Consider the following 24,806-nt stretch of genomic DNA (forward strand, 5'->3'; position numbering starts at 1 on the left):
ACTGGTGAGAGGTTGGCAGGAAGGTCAAGCCTCCCAAGCACCCCCTATCCTCAGTTCAGCAACAAACTTACTTAAAAGTACCAGACAACACAACATTTAAGTAGTGCACTTCTCATACAAACTTTCTTGTAAGGAGAGGCAATTCTTCACCCAATAACATTGAGCCATAGAACAAAATTCACAGCCTTGACAATCTCTTCCAGAATAATTAGACATTTTACCATAGACATAACACATTTTTCATTGTGTCCCTTCTTGGGATCATGCTGAACCCAACCGGAAAAACACTCATCAGAAGTCATAAGCCTTCAGATCCACCCTTATGCCAACCTCATTTTCTCATTGTTGGAAAGGCACATTGGCCTAGGAACTTCTCATTATACAAATTCCTGGGTAGCATTATCTACTATTAAGGGAGGTCTGACTCAATGATTCATTTCTATCAAATGCAGACTGATCTCCATCATCACAAAGCCACAAAAGGCATCAAAGGTCTGCTTCAAAGACAGAACCCTAACAAATTGACATATGGATCCAGTTCGGTGTCTTCTGTCTTGATGCAGTTTTCACCACATCACTGAAGAAGTTATTATTGGATTTCTGGATGACACCAGACCCATGGCAGATCAAAGAGGCACAACTGTGCTATTCTTGGTCAACATCATCTCTACATTGGATTCCTCTAGCCACAAATCCTTCTTCAAGGACCACAGAGTTTGCTTCAGTTCAACAGCTCTCTCCTGGTATAGATCGCTTCTCTTCATAGACCCATGGAAAAGCTTTGATCCTGTTGGACTGCAGGGTGTCGTAAGGGTTAGCATCGAACAGCATGCTGCTTATTGTCTTCGGACAGCATTAGTGAACGTAATTCAGTTTATAGGTGGATGGTTACAGCTTTACAAGCGATTGTTAGGCGGCTGCTCTGGCAATATGAGAAAATCCTTCTTCATGGATGAGAACCAGATGCATTGGTCAAAACGTACAAACAAATTGTATGAACTATTCTATCAACCTTCAAAACAAACACTCTACCCAGCAACATTCCCATCAGGAGTAAAACAGCCCGACAAATATACACTTGGATTTTCAGAATCTCTTAAAACTGCACTTCATTGCAAATTAAATACATTTGCTTAGTCAATGGCAAATGCAAAACTAAGAGAGAGTCCCAATGCACTGCACCTCTTGAGCTTCTAAACTGTGGGCCACTTTTTGATCTCCACTTTGATGGACTAACATAAGGGCTTATACTGGGGGCCTCATTTACAATCATTTGACACGCGGCAGCACAGTAAGCCTTCCTGCTGCGCTGCCGTGCGTCAAAATGAAAGGGCAGAAATGTGCCATATCTACAAGATACTGCGTATTCCTGTCCTTCTCCCCTGCGCTGGTGCACAAACAGCAGCCGCACGCCAGTGCAGACACCCTTGTGTCATTTTGGAAGGGTGCCTGCACTGAGGGGATGATTGTTTTTGTTCAGGAAGGTACAACTTCCTGCACAAAAACAATCATTAAAGGCATTTTCCTCTTTCTATGCGTACTGCACAATGCAGCACGCATAGAAAGAGGAAAAAACGAGGAGAAATAAAAGTATTTTTCCTCGCTGTGCCTCCTTACACCTACCCTCCCCTGAGGAGGTGTAGGTGTGGGATTCTGACACATTCCCAGGTTTACAAAATGTTGTAAATCCCTGGAATGCGTCACGTTCCATGGATGTTGAGTGGGAGCACCCGCAGTAACATCCATGGAACGCCCCTTTCACGAAGAGTTGTGCATGAAAGGGAAAGATATTTACAAGGCCTTGAAAGGTCATGCAGGGTGACTTTAGATGCCTTGTAAATATGGGGGAACCCATTGCACTGCCAGTGTGTCAAGCGGCGTAATGGCTTGTAAATGAGGCCATGGCATTGTTACATGGCCAACTGTAAGAGCTCCAAAACCTGATCAATAATGGTTTAGCACAACAAGTAACAATGCAAAGTAACCAACTCACACCACTCCTTAACACAAATAGTCTGTTTTGCCCTAGCTGTGACCGAAAAGACACTACGCCAAGAATCAAATAGCATAAAACCTTAGTTTCTACAATTCAGTCGATCTGCCATGCTTCATCTTGTCCCAGTGGCTAGAACATGAAGCTGTTATCTAGAGCTATGAAGACTTGTTTTGTCCTGTTCACTCAGCTATCCACAATATTTATAATACAGATACATACAGTTCCCAGAGTATAAACACATTTAAGAAAAGCAGATGCTTATAGTGCCCCAAACACCCTTTTGATATCAAAATATGCTTATGTGTGCTTGCATCCTTTTAGTTGCTCTGCACATTTAACGTGGAATGAAAAAGGCAAGCATTAGATCAGCAAATAAATGCGCTATTGCATTTTCTGTGAGTTCTAGTTGAAAACAAAAATATGAATTTTGCAGAACTGGATGTAAAACAATGTTCTTGTCAAATCTATGTTCCTCCTTCGAAAAAATACGAAATGTTGTATTTTATGGTTCTTGGCAACATGAAGGTTTTATTTGTGGTGAAATGTGTTCTAAAGCAATAATGGATAACCAGAAATAACATAGGGTTATGATGAGGCATTTTAGATTTAACAATGCACAGAAGAAAGGCAAGCCACCAAAATCTCTTGCTTGAAATATAGCCAAATCCAAAGCATGATGTAGAACAAAGGTGATTACTGAAGCACTGTGTGACGGGGCTGGGGACTTGACAGAGATGGACTCGCATGTTTGGCCTTATTGGATCCAAGACCCCTCTATACCCCTTTGTGTTCTCACACAGGCTGGCGAGGAATCCGAACGAGCGAAAGAGTGGACTTCCTACCCGCAGCGAGACTGGAGTCAAGAAATAGTACCGGGTGCCTTTAAGAAGGGAATCCCTTGGGACGAGACTCCTCCCCTGGATGACGTGTCCTGTAGCGGGACTTCAAAGGAGGTCAGGAACGGGAAGTCAGTGGACGGCGTTTCCCCGGAGTCGGAGTGCGAGTTGGAGTGGAGGAGAAGAGCGGCGGTGAAAGAAGAGGAGTACGGAACATCGGAGGAGAGCGGGCTGGAGTGGCGGAAGGAGAGTCGAGAGAAGAGAGCGGCGGAGCTAAGAGCAGACACCGAAGAGCCGACGGGAGCTGAGAACGACAAGCCAGGAGGCCAACGATCCCGCGAGGCGCCCTGCCACGTTCCCAGGGGAGGAGCGTGGCTGGAGCAGGTACGGGGGAGAGTCGCAGGCTGGGTGGGGAGGGGAAAAGCCTTGTAAATACGTCACAGATAAGGTTCGAGACACGTCTTCACCCCCTTTACCAAACCCCCCCCCCCTGAGCACTTAGACACCTCCGAGAAGTTTGCTGCACGGTGTCCTTCACTCCCGGCCCCTACACTTCTGATTGCTGGGCAACCACGCCTAATACGTACTTTTTTTTTCCTTTTGGGGCAATACCGGGGAAGAGAGACCAGACCTGACTGAAGAGGAGGAGAGCCCGACAGCGAGTCTCCAGTCCCTGAACATTGCAGAGCCCCTTCTACTCCTAGCCCGAGGAACAATTCACTGTAAACACCTGGCAATAAACCGAGCATATAAATACAGTACCTCCTTGTGCATCGTTTCTGTCACCCCGAACCCACTACACACTGGTAGAGGTCCTACAGATATCTGACAATGACTCTTCTACCCTCCTCTTTTCCTAAGAGCCTGTTTCTGTGTTTTCGCCTGGGGACACTCCTTCTAAGATCGTTCACCCATAAGTGGACTAAGGAACAGGTAAGCATGGTTTGTCCCATGTGTAACCAGGGCGATGAAAATGAACCACATCTAATTTTTTTTGTCCAGAGTATTCTTCCTCTCGCCGTAAGTGGATTATTCCCATATGTCGTGAACTGGGGGTTTCTGGTTACCAGGTAGCTCTTAGGACTTTAAAGACCAATACATCTGTTAGGACCGTTTTGGCTGTCAGCAAATTTTTAGACTGCGTCCCACTATATTGATGTGCTCCTCTTATGTCTTTTGACTCCATTGTTTCATTAAATTGAATGTTCGGCTGGACACTCCAAATATAGCACTGATTCTACTCTATATCTATCTTATCTATTTTTGCTTTGTTGAAGGACCAGTGTTTCAATACAAAACTGATACCCAAGGTCCTTATCTACCTTGTGGGTTCCCTTGTTCCTTTTAAAATATAGCAAATTTTTAGAGGCAGTCTGGCACAAACGAAGAGCAATTTAAAAAAATGAAAGGTAATGATTTATGGTTCTCTATTTTTACATATCCAATTACGAGCAATTATTTTATCTTCCTGGAAGTAGTTTTTAATGCAAGGATTTTAAGGTAAAACTGTTCTGCACTATCTATGTATATTCATTGCTGTTTTCATCATGTACTGATATTGAAGCACGGATCACTTTAGACCCTGAACAAATCTTTTCAATGGGGTTGTGTTCTACTGTTAGCGAATGGTTATCACTGGTTTTGCTTGTTACATCGATTTTGAAGCACTGGGCACTTTTTCCCATGATATGACCCTTAATGTCGGCTGTTATTAAGTATCATTGTTAACAATGCATGTAGGTACATGTTTTTATTCTTGATTTTTATCATTTTAACTGTACTAGTCTATTATTTTATTATTGTGTACCTCTCATTGTCATTGACATTTGTCTTGGGATACGATCTTAATATTTAATTGCTGTGCTACAGAAGTTCTGTGTAATTATTATTTTTTAATTTTTGTAGTTTGTTAAATGTATACTTTGATGGTTGTAAAAACCGAATAAAGTAATAATAATAATAATAAAGACTCTTGTACACAGTCTGTCCAAGACATTAATACCATTCTAGTGGCCCTGGCATGGATGTTAAGAAGAATGGGAATACATGTAATCTTCTAGTCCTTTGAAATTGTAGACTTAATCCCTCTGCCAGTCAAGGATGAAAATTATTTCCTTGCTCTACCCATTAGCCCAAATATCCCAAAAAGATTTCTGCAGCCTGCGTTACATAGTTCTGTCAAGATAGATCAAAATGACCCTTCTGAAAAGGAAGGCTACTTCCTCACTACACCTAGGTTCGAGGAGGCACATTTGAAAAAGAATTGGTACTTATGGAACAAGACATCTATTTTGCATCTAGAAGAGGGCCCAGAATGCAGACTAACTCAGTTCTTAGAAAACATGAGATAGAACTCAGAATATTCCCAAAAGGAAGATCACTTGTACCAAAACCTAGGTGAAGCAGCATATACAAATGTTCAAATGGGGCGCTTTAGGGTCCATGTAAACCAGAAGAAGATCCCAACTAGGCCCCACTGAGCTGAACACAGGCAGTGATTCCTGAAAATATACAGCAGCCTCAACACTAAAGGTTCACAGCACAATATGGACCCCCACATTCTTTGACTTGCCCTTATGGTGGACACCCTGCTATCTTACCTTCAATAAACCCCTCTTCAAAACTCTACACAGCGGAACTCAAGAATTCATAGAGGGCACTGATGAAAAGAAGCCCCTTCTGACTACACAAAAGAGAAAAGTTGCCTCAATGTCAGCGAACCAATTTCTAGATTGTTGCTAACCAGCAAGATGATCTCAGGATCTTCAGCCTTTGCATCTCAATTTCTAGGCCTTCAAACAAAAGGGAAGGAAAGCCTGATGCAAGTTCACGATGAGAATGGAATTATTGGCCACCAGAAGGAAGTCAACACCATGGACCTCTAAAGTAGGGAAAACTAGGCTCAGAGAGGATAATAAGCACAATCAAGATTATTTTACCATAATCCTCCAGAATCTTTCTCTGCACCCTTGGAGGGAGGTGAATTGTGTGACAGGCAAATAACCGCCCATTGATCCACAGAAGCTAAAATGTACCTACACCCCAAGCTCTTGAGTGTGGCAAGATGGTATCCTCCAGGGAAGCAAATACACCGAACCTTGGCTTGTCAAACTTCAGTGTTATCATTCTGAATTGCCAAGGGTGGAGCTGGACGGATACTGAGTACTGTTGGTTTACATGTGTTCAAGCAACCTGACTGTCATTTCTGACAAACAAAGCAGATCACTGAAGAACTTAGACATAGGCTAAAAGGACTGGGAAAATTGCCAAGAGTGGAGGCTGTCTGCAGGGGTGCCACCTCCCCAGTGATACTGGCACTCAAAGTGGCACCTTAGCCCATTTGGCATCTGTTGTGAGGATCAATAGAAGCAGAGTGAACAAAGGTAATCTCGTCTTTGGAACACCCTAATAATGCTATGCTAGAGTCATAAGGTGTGACAAAGGAACTTAATTCTTGTACTTTGCACTTTGCCGGGTCCCTGTGGCTCTAGAGATTATGTACCAAGATGTCTAGATGTAGCTCATAAATCTCTGTTGTGGCTTCAAATAAGTCTTGACCCCTGAAACATTCCATTAGAGTTTGCCCAAGTTTTTAAAGGGAGCTTGAATGAGATGGTGGAGTGTGCCCACCCAGAGGCTTATTAGAGCACTATCCCCGCCGCTGTGGGGATCCTTGCTGCAGTGAACTAGAGGCCTTTCAATTGCTCCTGACAACCAACCAAATGACTGGAGAATCTTCAGGATGCCATGATCATTGACTTTGCATTTAAAAAGAGACGGAGAAGAACTCAGCCAGTCATCCAAGGAAGGACACACTGAACACCTACATAAACTCCGCATATAACTTTGCAACAACTAGCTCTAATAATTTGGGGAAGATACAATGTGAGCAGGATGGACAGACTGAAATGAGATTAAATTAAAAAAACTTCTGATCCTTGATAAATTGTTACGCTTTTACCAGCATATTAAACAAGCATCTACAAGTCCGGAAAGGCCAGGAAATATCCTTGCAGGGATTACTGCCTTGAACAATGACAACCAGAATGGAAAGGAACACATACATTGATTCAAGTCCTTCAAGTCTATGGTAGGTCAAAACTCTTCACCTCTTTTCTCATCAAAAAGAGCCCTAATTATACTCACAAAATCTCCTCCTCCACAGTGACTTGTACAAAGACATAGTCAGTGCATGGAATGTTAACAAGGTGAAAGACATAGGAGTAATCTGGGGGACTTGAGAAGTTCAAAAAATATCCTTTGATAAAAAAGTATTTTGAACCACAACACCCAACACCCTATCCTTTCAACGATGTTGAAAGAATCAAAGATACTCACCAACCGAGAATTCCTCCAACCCTCTCATGGCACGCCTCTGGGGAATATTGGGAATAGACAAGAGTCAGTTTTTGTCTTAAGAGATGCATCACTCTACTTTGAGCCTTTCAAGCTGAGACTGCTTCCAGGATGAATATTTGCTTGTCTCATCAAAATGAATGATGAGATGAAGGCCTTTCTCCTCGGCTGTTTGATTGGACCAAAAAGCTTGACCCCTAAATGGGAGGATGCAAATCAGAAGCCCAGAGACAACTCCAAACTCTAGGAATTTGTCTAGATATGTGGTTTACCCGCAAGAAATGACAGTCTCACTGTAGCAGATGCCCATGGCCTAGTAAGGGACGTGTCTGAAAGGAAGCAAGTCACCAGCTCCATGGATACCCTTTTGTTTGGGCAAACATAATGACTTGAAAGTGCTAGAGGTGGCTTTGTCCAGCATAATCCATATAAGTCCTAGCTTAATGCAAAATCTTTCCATAACTTTCAGCTTTCAGGCAAATGGTCAACTTCAGTCTCACAACATCCTCCATTTTAGACTCAGATGAAGACTACTTCTCTTTCCAGAGTGGGCTGTTACAGTAAGGAAGCTGAGGCAGCTATTTCCATCAAATCCTGGACCTCAAGATGGGAAAGTGTAATGAACTGATGACAGCGAGGACGCACTTTCTCCCCTCTATTGAATTAGTGTAGCAATAATGGCACACTGAAATAGTATGCGTCATTTTGGTTGTTTGAGTTCCCATGGAGACCCTCTGGGCCAGCACCCATAAGGCAATCTATCATGCAAAAAGCAATCCAAACCACAAAGGATTTGCATTCACTGGAAGAAGAACCGGAGCTTCTGCCCCCTTCAGTTGGGCCTACCTCAGGGTTGTGTTAAGCAAGGGGGGAATACACTCTTAGTCCTGCTCCAGCAGTAACCAGGGCTACACATTTGTGCATGGGAATAACTCTGCCCTGCAGTTAGCAGAAAGAGAAACACAACTGTACAATAGGGCAAGAAATTCGAAGTGTATTCACTTCATTACAGCTCACCAATGTCTCTACCGGAGACAAGAAAAAGAGTAAGAAAGAAGGTTGAAGGATGTATCATAACATAAATTCAAGAGCAACAGAAGAAAGACTTGCACTTCTAAAGGGACTTCATAGTCTCTTTCCGTTTGCCATAGGCCTGGCTCAAACCTGTGGTGGAACATCACTAAGGGCCGCATTTAGAACCCGGTGGAGGGGTTACTCTGGCTCAACTGTGATGGATATCCGGTCCGCCAAAATATAAATTCCATTACATCCTATGGGATTTATAGTTTGCCGGACGGGACATTCGTCACTGTTCTGACCGAGTAACCCGTCTGCTGAGTTCCAAGACCGACAAAGAGATATTGTGAGACAATGACCAGAGATTCATGAATGCAAAGTTGCATTTTCGAATTACACTTTTAACATCAGGTTTTAAAAAAGGAACCCAATAAAGCTAGTACATGTGGGTTTAGTTAGGTATTTTTGATCTGTGCTAATTCGATTGGTGATGTGTAGCACTCTTTTGTTTCATTTTGAATCAGACAATTTAGTTGTGCTCTGGAAAAATAAAAAGTTTATATTTTGTTTCTTGTAGACAAAGTTATTGTACACATCTTGCCTGTTGTCGACAAAGACTTTTGCTCTTGCAAGGCAGCACTGACAACCACAAAAGGGAAACATAGCAAAATAACACACCTTTTTGAATTTGTAAAAGCACTGAATAGCACCTCAGTGAAATTAGCACAGACCAATAAAATAACACCTATAGACCAGTACATACTTGAAAACCTACGGCATTTCAATTTGTTTGCATTTTCAATATAATTACTTTAATCTTTTTGATAAAGAGCGATATCTATTGAAAACATGACACACCTCTTGCAAATCCCAGTTATGAATAGAAAAAATAAAATTATTTTGAAGATGGTGCATTTTACGCTTTATAATTAAATGACCTTGGGTATAATTGTTTCCACAATGCAGACTCCTCATGTAATATTTCAAATGTCATGCAATAACCCAAAAAGTATATTCTTACCTTAAATGCTCTTCTTTTGTCGGTGCAATCCGGATTCTCACACAGGAGAATCTTGTCTTCTGTCAGCATCCGCTCATCTAGAGAAGATGAAGGGACCAGTAAATCATTACAAAATTACACTACAGTAGTGATCATGAACAAAGAAGCGCCGCCAACGTTTACTATGCAAGGGAAAAGGCCCAACCTCCAAATGTGGCTTTGGATTTTTCTACAAAGGTGTTTCAAACTATGTTAGGCATCTAAATTTAGCGTGACTATAAATTTACTCACTTTTGTAAGTGTGACAAACATGAAAGCTACTGATTTTTATGACAGACAGTTTGGGCCATTTGAATTTTTTGTATAGGTTTCATTGTGCATGTTAGAAAAGTAATTGTGGTTATTGACGTATCACGCTCAGACAGGGTTTACGGGTTTATTATACAGACATACCAATGGTCAGCTTCTGTCTTGACTCTGCTCCACTGATCACAGAGCCAGACAAGTTGGCCTTGAGGAGTCTTAATTCTAGCATCATACAATATTAAGTTTGCCCTTAATTCAGTTTAAAAGCCTAATACTCATACCTATAGTCTGTGCTTTGGCCCACTGCTGAATAGCAATGTTTACAAAAGATGCCTTTGGCCATTACATACTTAATCTAACTAGAAATGATAGAAATGCTAAATTGAGAACAATAGATATGTGCTCTTTTTAACATTTTTAATGATTGATTCTTCCCAAAAAGCATCCAGCAAAGACCCTGCCAGCATATTCTAACAACATTAACGAGCTGGAGACAAAAACAGACTAGATCCAAAAATTGATCCAGATTCAGTGATTGTATGCTCCATTGTGTATACTAAGGGGGCTGCGGATCGAGATCAGGATCCTTGGAAATCTCCTGGACATCCAGGAGATCTATAAAGTTTCACACCTGAGAGACCATCTACAATGACAGTTCTAGCCTCAGTGGGCAGCCTGCCTGGTGATCAACAAGACAAGTCTTCACCAGTCTATACACTTATGTTTTCACACTCACATACAGCATGTCAGTCATTGCCTTAGTCAAAAAGCGAGCAGATTCTTTATTTGATGACATAACATTACATCAATAACACCCAACAGTGCACAAATCACACTATCACACTATCTTTCACAATCTCAACAGTGTGCCTATATTAATATACGTGGAAGAGCTGAACCATACAAAGTACTCATATATTAAAACACACTTTTAGGTCTGGGTTAAAGGCAGCTTTAACTGTCACCTTAAAGCAATTATTAATAACAGACACTGTAACAATAACAATAAATGCTATAGAAGGGCTATGTGTCAGTCCACTTTAGCCATTGATTGGTTGAAGTGTCCGTCACATGAGAGCGGACAGATAGTGGGGCAATGGGTCAGCCACTTTCAGTCATTGTATTTTTCAAGTGTCACTCACAATGATGATCCAACCACAGAACAGCCATTCTTAAACTGGAAAGTCAGCTGCAGATAACTGGCTCTGTATACACTATACCGAAGTTCTGTATAGTGTGCACAGAGTCCAGTGGATCCCCAGAGGCAAAAGTAGATAATACCTTACTCTCTTTTGTGGTCGAACAATTAGGCTTATCAGAGGGTTGTGTTAAACATTTGTGGTACACACACGGTCAAGAAATGTGGCGCTCCCTCACAGACTAACTCCAAGTTCAATGCTTGTATAAAAATGTTACTTTGTTACTTTTATTTTAGAACCAAGAAGAACTCAGTTTTACAGGTCAGTACCAGTTTAAAAATAGCAATAATTTCAGGTACAGTAGGAATGTGTTGCAAATAACAATAGGAATACTTTACAGTAGTAACGGGAATACTCTGTGATGTCAATCAACAGTAGCAGTAACTTAGCAATGTAGAAAATAAACACAAAGCACATAGCAACTAATACAATGCAATCCTATGTCAGGAAAACACTTATGCACATTAACAGGTAAGTACACAACTAACTACCCAAGTCTTCAAGGGTTTGGACCAACACAGGGCAAGGTTCAAGTGGACACCAAGGTTGCTCCCCCAGCGGCACAGGGGAGGCCGGGTGCAGAGGTCAAAGTTATTGTTGAGGGCCCAATGTTAGTCTTTGGAGATTGGGGGTAATTGGATAGGCATGGATTGAAGGTAAGCAACCACGGTTTCAGGACACAGGCCTTGGGGGTTTAGACATGCACAAGGGGGGGCCACAATGCAACACCAAGTATACACCACCAGCAGCACAGGGGCGGCCGGGTGCAGTGTTCAAAACAGTGTCGGATGCCCAATGCAAATGAATGGGGGAACTCGTGTCACAAAGAGGATGCAGGCTCAACCAGGAGGGTGGTCGAAGGTGACCAACAACTGGGCAGGTAAGTTGAGACGTCGGTGGATGCCGGGGCACCATCGGCTGGGCTCCCCAAGGTCAGGGGCTGTGGCTGCAGGGGTGCCTTTAGTCGTTGGGAAATCTTCACAGGAGCAGGTCGCGGTCCGGGGGACCCTTCATGCTGAGACTGTAGGCATCTTCGTGGAGTTCAGGAGAGGTTGGCCACCAATATATTCTCAAGGTCAGGATCGCTGGGTAGACTTCACTGACTGGTGGGCCACTCATACTCAGGCCATGGGCGTGGGGTGCAGAGTGGGCAGGACTTGCTGTTTCAAAGGGCAAAGGAGTCCTTGGTGTTGGTATCTTTGTGGACAGGGCCACTGTCCTCTGAATTCCTTGGTCTATAGGGAAGGCAGGCAGTCCTCTGAGGGTTTCAGAGGTTGCTAGGCCCGCAGGACGAGTCGTCTTCTTGGAGCAGGGTCTCGAAGCTGCATACAGGCCGGTAGGGCCGGGGCCAAGTCAGTTGTCATTTTGAGTCTTCACTGCTGCATGACTCTTCGGTCCTTTTTCTACTTTAGGTCACCAGGGAACTGAGGATCAAGGTTCAGGGTGCCCCATAATACTCAATTTAAGGGCGTAACAGGTACTGGTAGGTGGTACCTTTAGGGTGACTACACCCTTTATAGCTCCCCTCCCTTTGGCGATTGGGCATCCACTAATCCTAGTAGCTAAAATCCTTCCATCCAACATGGAGGATTTTCCAAGGAGAGGGTCACTTCTGCTTGGGACATCTTAAGGGTGGTCCTGGCTGAGATGGGACACACCTCTCCTGCTGACTAATTTCCCCCCGACCTTGCTGCCAAAAGTGAGGCTTGGTCGGGGGGGGATGCAACTCCAGTAGCTGGAGAGGCCCCGGCTAGCATAACAAAGGGCAGGAAGCCTTTGAGGCTCATCCCCCTCAATGCTGTTCCTGGTTGGGGGCAGGTGAGAAGCACCTTCACCCAGAGCAGGCTTTGAGGCTCCCACCTCAGTGGGTCAGAAGCATGTCTGGGAGTGGCAGGCTGATGCAGACCAGTCAGCTACACACTCGTGGTTGGGTAGGTTTTCAGTGGGCAACTCTGAGGTACCCTCTGAGTGCATTTTATAATAAATCCAACTCTGGCATCAGTGTGCCCTTTTTATGCTGAGAAGTTTGATACCAAACTTACTACCATTCAGTAAAGCCATCATGGAGCTGTGAAGTTCACAATGACAAACTCTCAGTCCATGTACTCAATATGGCTTCACTGCACTTAAAATGTCTGAGGGTGGACTCAGACACTGTAGGTGCACAGTGCTCATGCAGCTGTGCCCTCACATGTGGTATAGGTCACCCTGCCTTAGGTCTGTAAGGCCTCCCAGAGGGATGACTTACCTACGCCACAGGCAGTGGTTTGTAGGCATGGCCCACAGAGATGTGTGCCATGTCGACTCTTCAGTTTTAGCTGCACCAAAACACACAGCATGCCATGGCAGAGCGTATATGCTTGGTGAGGCATCTCTGAGGGTGGCACAATACATGCTGAAGCTCGTAGAGACCCTCTTCTCTGATCACAGGGCCCTTGGTACCACTGGTTCCTTTACAACGGGTGTATATGTGTGCCAGAGGTGTGATAATTGTGGAAACAAAGGTACAGTTTTTGGGAAAAACACAGGTACTGGAAACCGGGTTAGACAAGACCCAATGCACACTCAAAGTGCATTGGAATCCAGCAAAAAGTGGGGGTAACCATGCAAAAAGGGGCACTTTCCTACATCAGCCACATTGAGACATGGCATTTTGAGGCTTTATGCGTGAGTTCCTGGTATGATGTTGTACGATGCAGCACATAAGCTCCTCTCCAGCCCCCTATACACCTTCTTGCGGTCATCACGTACCTGCGTGTACTGTTGTTCAACAGGCCATGGATCAGACTGCAGCTAGCGTTGATGATACTGTCTGCCTTCCCCACTTACCAAGCAGTCCGCCATGGATGTCACTTGTACTACAGCTTCCCTGTCTACACACCCACCTAACAGGGAGCAACCAATGTCATTACTGATCCCCTGCCTGCCCACCCTTTTGCAGCACTCATTGTGTTCACGCTCCGGTCACTTGTGCTCCTATAAAGCGAGGAATGAAAGCAGCTTCTTTGGTGCACTGCAATGTTGAGCACAATCTGGCCAGTACTCGACGGGAGGGTTTACAGTGTCAATGTGGGTAAAACTGCTTCCGTGATACAGTACTGTACCACTTCCTACCAGAACTGTACACCCCACGACGTGGGTCCTGGGCTCACTGTGCCACTGGAGTCAAGCTATCCTGGCTGATCAATCAATCAATCAGGGTCTGTCGTAGGCTCAGTGGGAGGGTGTTCCATGTCTTGGCGGCGAGGTGGGAGAAGGATCTCCCGCCGGTGGTTGTTCTTCAGATGCGCGGGACGATGGCGAGTGAGAGGTCGGCGGACCATAGCTGGCGGTTGGGGATGTAGAAGGAGAGCCGCCTGTTGAGGTAGGCTGGGCCGGTCTTGTGGAATGCTTTGTGTGCGTCGATGAGGAGCTTGAAGGATATCCTCTTGTTGACGATTTTCTCGATGACCTTGGCCGGGAAGGGGAGCAGGGAGATGGGCCGGAAGTTCTTGAGGTCTCTTGGGTCTGCCTTAGGGTTTTTGAGTAGGGCGTTTATCTCAGCGTGTTTCCAGCTCTCTGGGAAGGTTGCGGTCTCGAAGGAGAGGTTGATGACGTTGGGCAGGTGGGGTGCGATGGAGCTGCATGCTTTGTTGAAGACGTGGTGCAGGAATGGGTCTAACGGAGAGCCGGAGTGGATTGTGCTCATGGTCTTGATGGTGTAATCGACGCTCATGCTGGCCCAGGCTAGTGGGGGGTCGTGGTGGATGGTGTGCGGATTGTCTGTTGTGTTACTGTCTGTTGGGGCTGTCTGGGTGTTGAAGATGTCTGCTATCTTGCGGTGGAAGAAGGTGGCGAGGGAGTCGCACAGGTGGCGGGATGTCATTGGTGTTGGAACTGGGGTTGGAGAGTTCCTTCACGATGTTGAAGAGCTCCTTACTATTGTGTGCGTTGTTGTTGAGGCGGTCTTTGAAGGAGGTCCTCTTGGCCGCCCTGATGAGGTAGTGGTGGTTTGAATGGCGTCCTTGTGTGCTGCGTGGCTGTCCGGAGTTTGTTCACTGTGCCATTCCTTCTCTAGTTTCCGGCAGGCTTGCTTGGAGGCAAGGAGTTCTGGGGTGAACCAGCTGGCCCTCTTGCTGGTGTCTCTGTGGGGGAGTTTCTTCAGCGGGGCAATGGTGTTGGCGCAGTCCTCGATCCAGCGTCTGAGGCTGTGGGCAGCGTCGTCAGAGGGTTAGGTGGGTGGGCTCAGAGGGCTGATAAGGGGTGTAACCCCGAAACCGATCCTAGGATGCTTGATTCCAAACCAGGGAGGACTTGGCTTGGCAGTTCGGACTGGACTGTTACCATGAGGCACAGGGTCAAGACTGATTTGCATATGGCCAGGTCTAAACTGCGGTGGCATGATGAGCAAAAGAATAATGGATTTAACCCAGATCTCTTGACTGGGGGTGAAGTTTTGATTTGCTCTGCATTCTGTCCATCAATTTTGTGTCTTTTGCATTCTTGCCCTGAGTGCGCCAGGTATGCCCAGACGTGGGTCCTGGGATCACTGTGCCACTGGAGTCAAGCTATCCTGGCTGATGAGGGGTGAAACCCCGAAACCAGTCCTAGGATGCTTGATTCCGATCCAGAGAGGACCTGGCTTGGCAGTTCGGGCTACTGTTCCCATGAGGCACAGGGTCAAGATTGATTTGCATATGGCCAGGTCTAAACTGGGATGGCATGGGGAGCAAAAGAATGATGGATTTAACCCAGATCTCTTGACTGGGGGTGAATGTTTTGATTTGTTCTGCATTGCGTCCATCAATTGTGTTTCTTTTGCTTCCCCACTTATCAAGCAGTGGATGTCACTAGCACTACAGCTTCCCCGTCTACACACTCACCTAACAGGGAGCCGCCAATGTCATTACTGATCCCCTCCCTGCCCAACCTTTTGCATCACTCATTATATTTACCCTCCGGTCACTTGTGCTCCTATAAAGCAAGGAAAGAGAACAGCTTCTTTGGTGCACTCCACTGTTGAGCAAAATCTGGCCAGTACTCGACGGGAGGGTTTACAGGGTCAATGTGGGTAAAACTGCTTCCGTGATACGGTACTGCGCCACTTCCTACCTGAACTGTACACCCCACCATGAATCCATCCTACAGAGGTCTACCAACCTGTGAGCTGCATGGGAGGTTTTTCAAATGCTAGGGCTGTGCGCCCCTTCATCTGCCATTCCCTCATTCAGGCGGCCACCCTAAACACCCCATAACTCCATGGAGAGGCAGCATGCAACGACAGGAAGAGCCAACACTGGGAAACAAGGCAATGCTCCCTCTCCTGTGGAACCAGACAACCGGTGCAGACCCTACAGTGACCTGTGAGCAAATACAGGGAAGGAAGGCTTGGCAGTGAGATGAAAAGTGAAGTGGGCAGGAAGGGCTGCTTTGTGTGCTGAGAGCTGGGTCACTTAAATCATTCTTATCTCCTGCGTTCCGATTAAAGCATTCCTACATACAGCCATGAGTAGAAAGCCTTTTGATCAACAGCCCCTGCTGTACCTCTCCTCCCCCCCCCCCCCCGCCACGCCATGGGACAATGTAGGTTTTATCAAAACCCCTTCAGTCATTTCCAAAAGGATTCATGAACATCCATAAGATCTTATCTGTTCAACAGGGGAGGGAAAATAAATGCGAATACTGAGTTTAAATTTAATCAGTGGATTAACAATTTATGGAAAATAACTTTGCACTTTCTATTCGGCCTTTGTGAGCTGTTAAGTTCTGTAGAACCCTCTCTACAGCAGTCGAATTCTTGATTGGGACTTTTAAAATGCTGGTAAAGAGTTGATTGCTTGGATAAACATTTAGGAGATAAGGTCACTTTTATGCACATACCTGAAGAGACCAGGAGGATCATTTACACTTGGCCACATGGCTTGGTAGATCTGCCAAGGCTATGGCATCCGCTCCCCTGACCCGCCTTGGTTTGGGAATCCTCACCTGCCTGGGAGGGATCTCCAAATCCTTTGTTGTGACCAATATGCAATGGTTACGGTGAAGTCTGTCGATTTGCAGAGCGGGCACTTTCTTTGTTGCACCTGCTCTGCAAAATAATTTGTTTTCCAGCAACAAACTGCTCCATCCTAAGCAGGATTTTGTTGCTGAAAAACAAAATACGAACGTCCTTGATGCAGAGCAAGCTTTCCCCTTGCTTGTCAGTAGTCAAGCCTCCTATTTATTTCCATACACAAGCAATCATTCCACGCATGGCAGTGTGCGCCAGGGAAATCTAGTGATGTTACCACTCCCTAAATGGGGCAAAGTGACAGTCACTATGACCCGTGGTCCAGAAGCAGATCGACGGTCAGTCAAATGTTTGTGCCTGTGGAGCCAGCCCAGGCAGAGCCATAACGCAAAATGATGGGGCCCCCTACAGAAACTGATTAGGGGCCCCTGAGTCTTCCATATCTCACAAATAGACATTAGCCTTGGGCTGAATGGGGCCTTCCTGAGGAGTTGGGGGCAACTTGAAGGGTTGGGGAATGCCTGCCACACTGGGGATGCAGGGGTCTGCGTTACGTCTCTGAGCCAAGGCTCCGTCAATGCAAACCTGGAACTTCCCCCATCTTTAAACGTAGCAGAGGAACAGCAGGTTTGACTAGGCGAGAGAACTGCTTGTTTGTGGCGGATCGTGTTTCCATAGGCAAATATTTTTTGGTATGCTCATATCTTTGGTGTCCTTTTACAACACTCCACAAAACATTCCAAACAAGTGCTACTTGTTTACTAGTTTGCACATGGAAAGATTGGTGGGGATCGGTCAGGGAAGGGCTGAGAAAAAAGGGATTCCCAAAATGCATTTTCGCCATTCATTTTTCCATAGGAACTTTATACACATATACAGCTTAAACCACACTGCAAATTTACACCAACTTTAGCAGAAAGCTAGATCTTGGCCCGGAAAGGGTGCTTTTTGTGATGTGTTGTAAACCTGTTCAGGAGTTTTTGAGCAATACATGCAAAAAAACTTTGTATATTTCACGCTGCGGAGGATCCGCAGACCAGACAGATCTCGTGGGGAAATCTGATTGGCTGCCACCACATCAACAACTATGTGGTGGCAGCCATCTTAGGTCTCGGGACTCAGTCCTGGCCCCTAAGGAATAAGGTAGAAAAAGACATAATAGGGTGGGGATATCCTGACCCCCTAGGCCCTGGTGGTGGGGAACCAGAAGAACCTGAGGCCAAAACCATTTTTTTAAATGTTGCTGCAACTTCCTGGACAATCCACAGCAAACATTTTTAAAAAGCAGGGATGGGCTAGGCCCAGCAGGTGGCGCAAACTGTTTATTTTGGGAGGGGTTGCGCAGTTCCCCATCCGACCCTTATTCGGCCTTAGGGTCCCCATCCCCTGGGGTCTGAAAGCAGCAGTGTCCTGGGGACCTCATCCCCTGGTAAACTGCTGTTCCGTACCCAGGAGAGTGCAGGAAGGCAATACAAATGTAATTCCTACCCGCACTCTCCCAGGCAGGGAACATAGTTTTGCTCCCACCTGGCGGGAGCAGAGAAAAATATGCTGCTCCATTTGGGTAGCAGCAAAGGAACAGAGCAGCTCCTGTCGCACCCAGAATGGGTGCTGGCAGGGAAGCCCAAAGGGGCCCCAGTGGCCTTGGAGCTCTGCTGCGGCCCCCAACATTAAAAACAGATGTGGGTGCCCCAGGTGGGCACAGGGGCACCAATAGAAGAATAATGGCCAGCTTCCACCGGCACCCATTAGAGTGTTGGCTGGGGAGCCAGTTGAAGCTGCAAAAGTCTTGGGGCTCCCCCCACAGCCCCAAAGTTAATATAAAGTGTGGATGAGCCGAGTAGGATGGTACACCAAAACAAAACAAAAAAGAATATAAAAAAGAATTATATATAAGTGGCAGGAGCCACTCATTTATAATTCACTGATCCAAGCAGGAGTGCCTCATAATGCCCTATCATAATGCCTTATGAGGGCTTTTTAGTAATACTTTTTAATCCTGGTGGTGCCCCTAGAGGGGTCAGGGGCACTACGAATCGATTTCTTTAATGTTGTGGAGGGTTGAAATGAGCAGAGCATCTCCCCAGCACCAGTAAAAAAAATATAGCAGCAAGTCTCCTGGGTCATTGATCCATAACCCAGGAAAGAAAACCATAATTTTTAAAGTAATCTGAGCTGGAGCTGCATGCCCTTCAGCTGGAGGGCAGGGACCCCTTGTGGTTGGTTCTGTGGCTGCAATTTGTGGTCTGAAAAAATGTTTAAAAAAGACTCAAAAACATGTTGATGTTTTAAAACAAAAAATGCTTTATTGAAAATATTTTATGACAAACACTTATTAAACATTGCAATGTGTGAATTTCTAAAATACACATTTGATCATAGTTATTGGTAACTTTATGACAAAGCCAATAGGTCTAATTTATTTATGTTGATGTGCTGACCCCTTGATAAAGCCAATAGGCCTGTGTTTCATATTATGGCGGTCCGCCCATTCGACAAAGCCAGTAAGTCTGCATTTCCATTGGTATATGGCAAATACAACGGTTATGCACCAACAGGGGACTGGGGCCCAAGGAGTTTGAGCGAAGGGACCTGTGCCCAACCCTATGCTGTGACAGGTGAAAGCCCTGCTTGGCAGGGTGGTGGGTGACTGTGGGGAGTTGGGCACAGGCCCTGGCTGCAGGCACAGCCCTGCGCACAACCCCATGCTGCGTATGCCTGAAAGGATTTGTGCACCCTCTTGTACTATTTGAAATGGACAGGTGCAGTGAAGACAAAAGCAGGCAACAAGAAACCTCGCAAATTGTTGAAAGCAGACTAAATACACTCCTATTTCCTTGACGCTTCAATCAGTCCTGACACCTAAATGCCACCACGATTCAAAAATAGTACATTACTTACACATTGATACACAAATGTTATTTACCATTGTTCAGTTTAGTGATGGGGTGTTTTTATTTATTTTACAGAGTTTTATACAGCACGAACTTGACCGGTATCAGAGCGCTTTACATAGGACCAGTTGCATTACATGAGGACACATTCATTTTTGTTAGGCACTGGGAGATTAAGTGATTTGCCCAGAATCACAGGTTGTGCAGCGTCATTGCCGAGACTCGAACCCAGTTCCCCAGATTCGAGTTCAACCGCCCTAGCCGTTAGGCCAACTCCTCAAATGCAAGGTGCGCCCAGTGCGACGACATTACAGGATCTCATCATATATACAGCAGCAGAGGGGTATCAATCATCTGTCCATTGGAGACAGATCCATTCAAATCCTGAAGATGACCTCTGTCTATGTAAATACATGCCACTTACAGGCACTGGTCCTGAAATACGAAACCAAGTGCATACCAAAGTTCAATCAGGTGTGCAGTTCTCTGTGTGTATTCATGAAGGCAAACAGCACATTCCTGATTCATCAAATCAGAAATGGTGGGATTTGTCCTCACAAAGGGAATTTGTTCATATGGAAATTCTGCTGTCACAGAGGAATGTATTCTCGAGCAAACTTAATAGTACTGGATGGATTGTGGACATTTCTCGGTGGGGCAATCTAGAAATGTTGGTTAACACAAACTCACATGTGGGAGTAGTCAAGAAATATTTGCAGGTAATTTCACACCCTTAAAACTCTTACATATAAAATTCCATGAAGGGCCGGATTTAATGTGTTTGCAGGTTGGAAATGGGAAGGGAGCACTGGGTGGTACTTAGGGGGAGGGGGTCACTCTGTGGAGATAAATATTTTCCCAGTAGAGAAACAAAAAATGTTTTTTTGCACAACTATACTTTTGCATCTCATTTGGTATACTTCTTTAGGATGAAATAACACATACTCCTAGAAATCTGTGACTGTCACAGATTACCAAGAGATCTCCAGGAATTCTATGTGAAGTTCAAAATGTCTGAAATGCAATCCAGATATTGGCATAAGCATACGAGAGCACATTCAAGATATTTTCCCTAATTTACGTGAATTGCCTCAAACGGTGTAAATGATTGCCACTTAGATCCAATGCCTGTAAATGTATCCCATGTAGCCATATTTGATGGGCTACTAACACAGTGGGCCAACATAGCGCAGCACTGCACCAGAGGAAAACATAAGAGAAATAATGGGACCGATTCAGACTGGGGACAATTAATATAAGGCAGAAGTGTGCCTCTTAGAGGAGCAAGGCTCAAGCTTGTAGTGAGGATACTAAGAGCTTCGGTTAGGTCAATGAGTACCAAACGACGAGGATTTCGGGGAACCTAAGAGTCTATGTTATATATGGGAACCACGATCCATGTATAAATGCCTGACTCTAAATTCCTTATTACAGGCGACTTCGGACACATTCAGTGACCTGTAATAAATAAATGAGGTAGTGGCGCAACTGTAATAAGTCATTAGAGTTGTGTTGTGATGTCATAACGCCTGCTGTCAAAGTTAGCAGCCAGGGTGAAAGGCAGGAAACAAAGCTGTATTTTGAAACAAGGAAAACAGGAACTGGATTTTCCTTTTTTAGTTTTTTTTTCAATAAGAAAACTTTATCAGAAGAAAGAAGATATGTATGATATGTATGGTACCATGTTTATTTTTTTGCATGTGATAAGTCAGTACAGGAAAGAAAACATCTTCTGCATTTTTCCACAGACTCTAAGCCACAGCATTTTAAATCTGATTTACTTAAACTGATTCAGATATCTTTTTGGATTTTTTTTTTTAGTTTGTTTAATTTCACTTTACAGATTCTGCATTCATTCTTGCTGTGTGCAATGAACATGAAAGAGAAAGACACAATAGATTCAAGCAGTTCATGAGAAAGCTGATGGTGGGACCATATATCATAAGAAATACAATACCCAAATGCCTTATATTAAAAGGATTTTGCAAGTCACAACTGAGTTCCATTACCTTACAGAGTAACTCTGCCTTTGGCCGTGTTCTTCTATGTGGTCATTGAACTCCTCAGTGACCTGCAATATCCTTATTAGGAGCAGCAGGGAGTACTTTATACTATGTATCAATCAATCAAGTATACTTTATTCGATTTTAGAATTAAAACCATAAAAGTTACATAAATCCATAAAATAGTTAAATCATACAATGAATAACAATAAAAATAAATAAAAATAATCCCGTAAAAAACAGCAATATATACATCTGGTACAAAAGACTGATCGGTCAGAAAGCACACAAAAAGGAGTGCCTACCAATGATAGGGGTTTACTAGTTCTCTGTACAAATTCTGGATCGCAATGACGATTTCCAAAAACCTACTATAAAAGATACACATTCTGGTTTCAACAATTGTAGATAAAAAAGGGCCGGGCGGACCTGGATAAAATTCAGCTTCTTTCAAAGAGGTGTTAAAAAATATCTGCGAGGTACTTCATAAAATTTACAAAAAGAAATGAAGTGTAGCAGATCCTGAGGAGACACTCCGTCGCAGCCACAGGATGCTAACACCTGACCTCTGCAGCTCCCTTTAGGGGCGGCAAGCATCAAATGAAAATAGTCTAAACGAAACCTGATCAAAAAAAATCGCTCATGAGATGAAAGTGGTCACAAAAGATAGGGCTCAATGGATGGCGAAGTTTTGAGCACCATATGTTTGCGGACACTAGTTTTTCCAAGTTCTAAGTCATCTCTACCAAACTTTTTTAAGGTATTGAAAGTTTTCTTTACAAATTCCACATCCTTCAGGGTAATCGAATCAGGCTTTAAAAACAGGTCCGGCCGTCCCAGCTCTTCACAGCATCCCTTAATATAGTTTAACCATGGAATGCGTGTCATATGATCAAGACTCATGTTCTCTCTGATGGTTAAGAGCTAGATCTTTATTTAACCAGCAATTAAGCCAGAACAACAAGGGGCGCATAGCCAAAGTATCCCCTATAGAAGGGAGCCCCAGTTCCTCATGAACTACCAAATTTGATGTTCCGCTGGGCACTCCTAAACTGCGTTTTAAAAAAACATTCTCCGCCACCTGCAAAGCATCAGTTGCTACATAGCCCCAAATTTCACTCCCATAACTAGCAATGGCAACACTTTTGACCTGATATATCTTCAACATTGCCGCGATTGGGTGCCTACCCATCTTCGTGGCAAAGTTGAAGATTGCGGCATTTGCCTTTGTAACCTCCCCTTTTTTCCTCTTGATCAGGGCCCCCCATTTTAACTGGTCATCTACCAAGACACCCAGGTAAGAAAATATCGTGGTCACCGGAACATTCTCATTACCCAATTTGAAAGGGTACTGTTTCTTCGGGCGGATCCCAACCTGCATAATATAAGATTTAGATTTATTAATTGCAAGGTCTCGATCTTCCATAAATCTTCGGAATGTGTCAAGCAGGGTCTGGAATACCCTTGCCGTCCTAGCGACGAGGACCGCGTCGTCCGCATATAGCAGGACGGGCAGACCCCGTCGCCCCACGTAAGGGAAATAGACCCCTGTTTTTACCAGGGTATTTTCCAGATCGTTGATATATAGATTGAATAAGAAGGGGGCCAAGATGCATCCCTGCCTAACCCCCCTCTCTATTTTAAAATCCCTGGATACACGAAGATCCTTGGCAAATCTAATATTGGCCTTGGTGTCCCTATGTAGATCCTCCAGGAAGTCAACCAAGTTATCCTCCACCCCCATGGCCCTCATTGATTGCCACAATTTCCCCCGATTGACACAGTCAAAAGCGGAGGAAAGATCCATGAAGGCCATGTAGGTTGTACCTTGGCGGGCGATTGTATACTTCCCCAGGATCATATACAGGTTAAGGCATTGGGCCAGAGTAGACCGCCCTGGGCGAAACCCGTATTGTATGTCGGAGATGATTTTATTCTCTGCCGCCCAGGAGGATAATCTTCCCAATAACACCCCACCCACAACCTTAACCACGGAATCAAGAAGGGAGATCGGGTGATAACACAAGGTGCTATCACGATCGCCCTTCTTGAATACCGGCACAATGGTTGAGGTGCCCCTGGAGACCGGGCAACCGATCCTGGCCGCCGCATTAATCACTGCCATCAGGACCGGAGCCCATAGGAGTGGGTTTGATTTGAAAAGATCCGAGGGAATACCATCCGGGCCTGGGGCCTTTTTACATGTCAGCCCTAAAATGCCCTTCTCCACCTCTTTCTGTTCAAACATTACAGGATCGTTGGTGTTGGCCCTACCAAGGAGTTGGTGGTGGCCATGGGGCAGGCGAAGATGGATTGAAAGTGAGACACCCATTCGTCCTCAGTTATAATAGTGCCTACTTCTCCGTCCCCGCCATTTCAAATAGAGGTTAATAATGCCACAAAACCTTGCACTATTCCCCAAGTTGCTAGCCTCCAGATGGTCTCTCCACCTTTCCTTCTTCAATTCACCCTTACGGGTGGCCAATGCTCGTTTGTATTCGAGACGACGGGCGCAAATCAAAGGTTGGTTTCTCGGAGTGGCTTTTGGGGCATCTTTTAATTGTCTCGCTGCCTTAGAGCATAGTGGGTTGAACCATCTGTGGTCCGATGACACCGTCCTGTTTGAAGGAACGCGTAGAAGAGACTCTACCTTGATGATAATGCCATCAAAAGCCTTAAGGACTTCCCCCGGATAAGAATCAGATGACACACAATAGGCTAATTCTGATGAACAAGACCCTTGAACTTTGCTGTAAAATGAGTCTGGAGATATCTGGGACCATTTTAAGCGGCGACTTCCCTCCACGGGTCTCAACGTGCCTGGGACTGTCACCCTAGCTAATGTTGACAGCAGCCTTACTTCCAGGTGCATACAGACAGGGTTATGGTCCCTAAAAATACTATCCATAATTGTAAACCCGCGGAAGCTGGACTGAAGACCAGTGGAGATTAAAATATGATCTATAAAAGAACCGCTACTACATCCTTTAAAAGAAGGGATGGGCTGTTTGCTAAGGGGGGCAGATAAAGACATTGATGAAAGCAGATCATATTCATTAACCAAGTTGTTTAATTCATCCCCCTGGACAGAATGCTCAAAATGGAATCCCCGCATCCTGGCACATCCCAACTCAGCCATGCTTCTGGATTTAGGATCTCCACAGGGGTGAATATTAGAATCCCCCGCCACCATAAACTTATGTGTAACAG

The 24,806-nt window shown here is 44.9% G+C and overlaps 1 protein-coding gene across 2 annotated transcripts in view; it reads right to left on the reverse strand.

Annotated features, from left to right (window-relative positions):
• Positions 1-24,806, reverse strand: part of PLEKHG5 (pleckstrin homology and RhoGEF domain containing G5) — a 1,098,541-nt gene that overhangs the window by 766,416 nt on the left and 307,319 nt on the right. For both annotated transcript variants that reach the window (XM_085608897.1, XM_085608896.1), the window contains exon 2: positions 9,227-9,303. In XM_085608897.1, the coding sequence (XP_085465023.1) occupies positions 9,227-9,303 (77 nt within the window). The remainder of the gene's footprint in view (positions 1-9,226; positions 9,304-24,806) is intronic.

This window comes from Triturus cristatus, chromosome 1_2 (genome assembly GCF_964204655.1).
Source record: "Triturus cristatus chromosome 1_2, aTriCri1.1, whole genome shotgun sequence".
Classification (NCBI taxonomy): domain Eukaryota; kingdom Metazoa; phylum Chordata; class Amphibia; order Caudata; family Salamandridae; genus Triturus; species Triturus cristatus.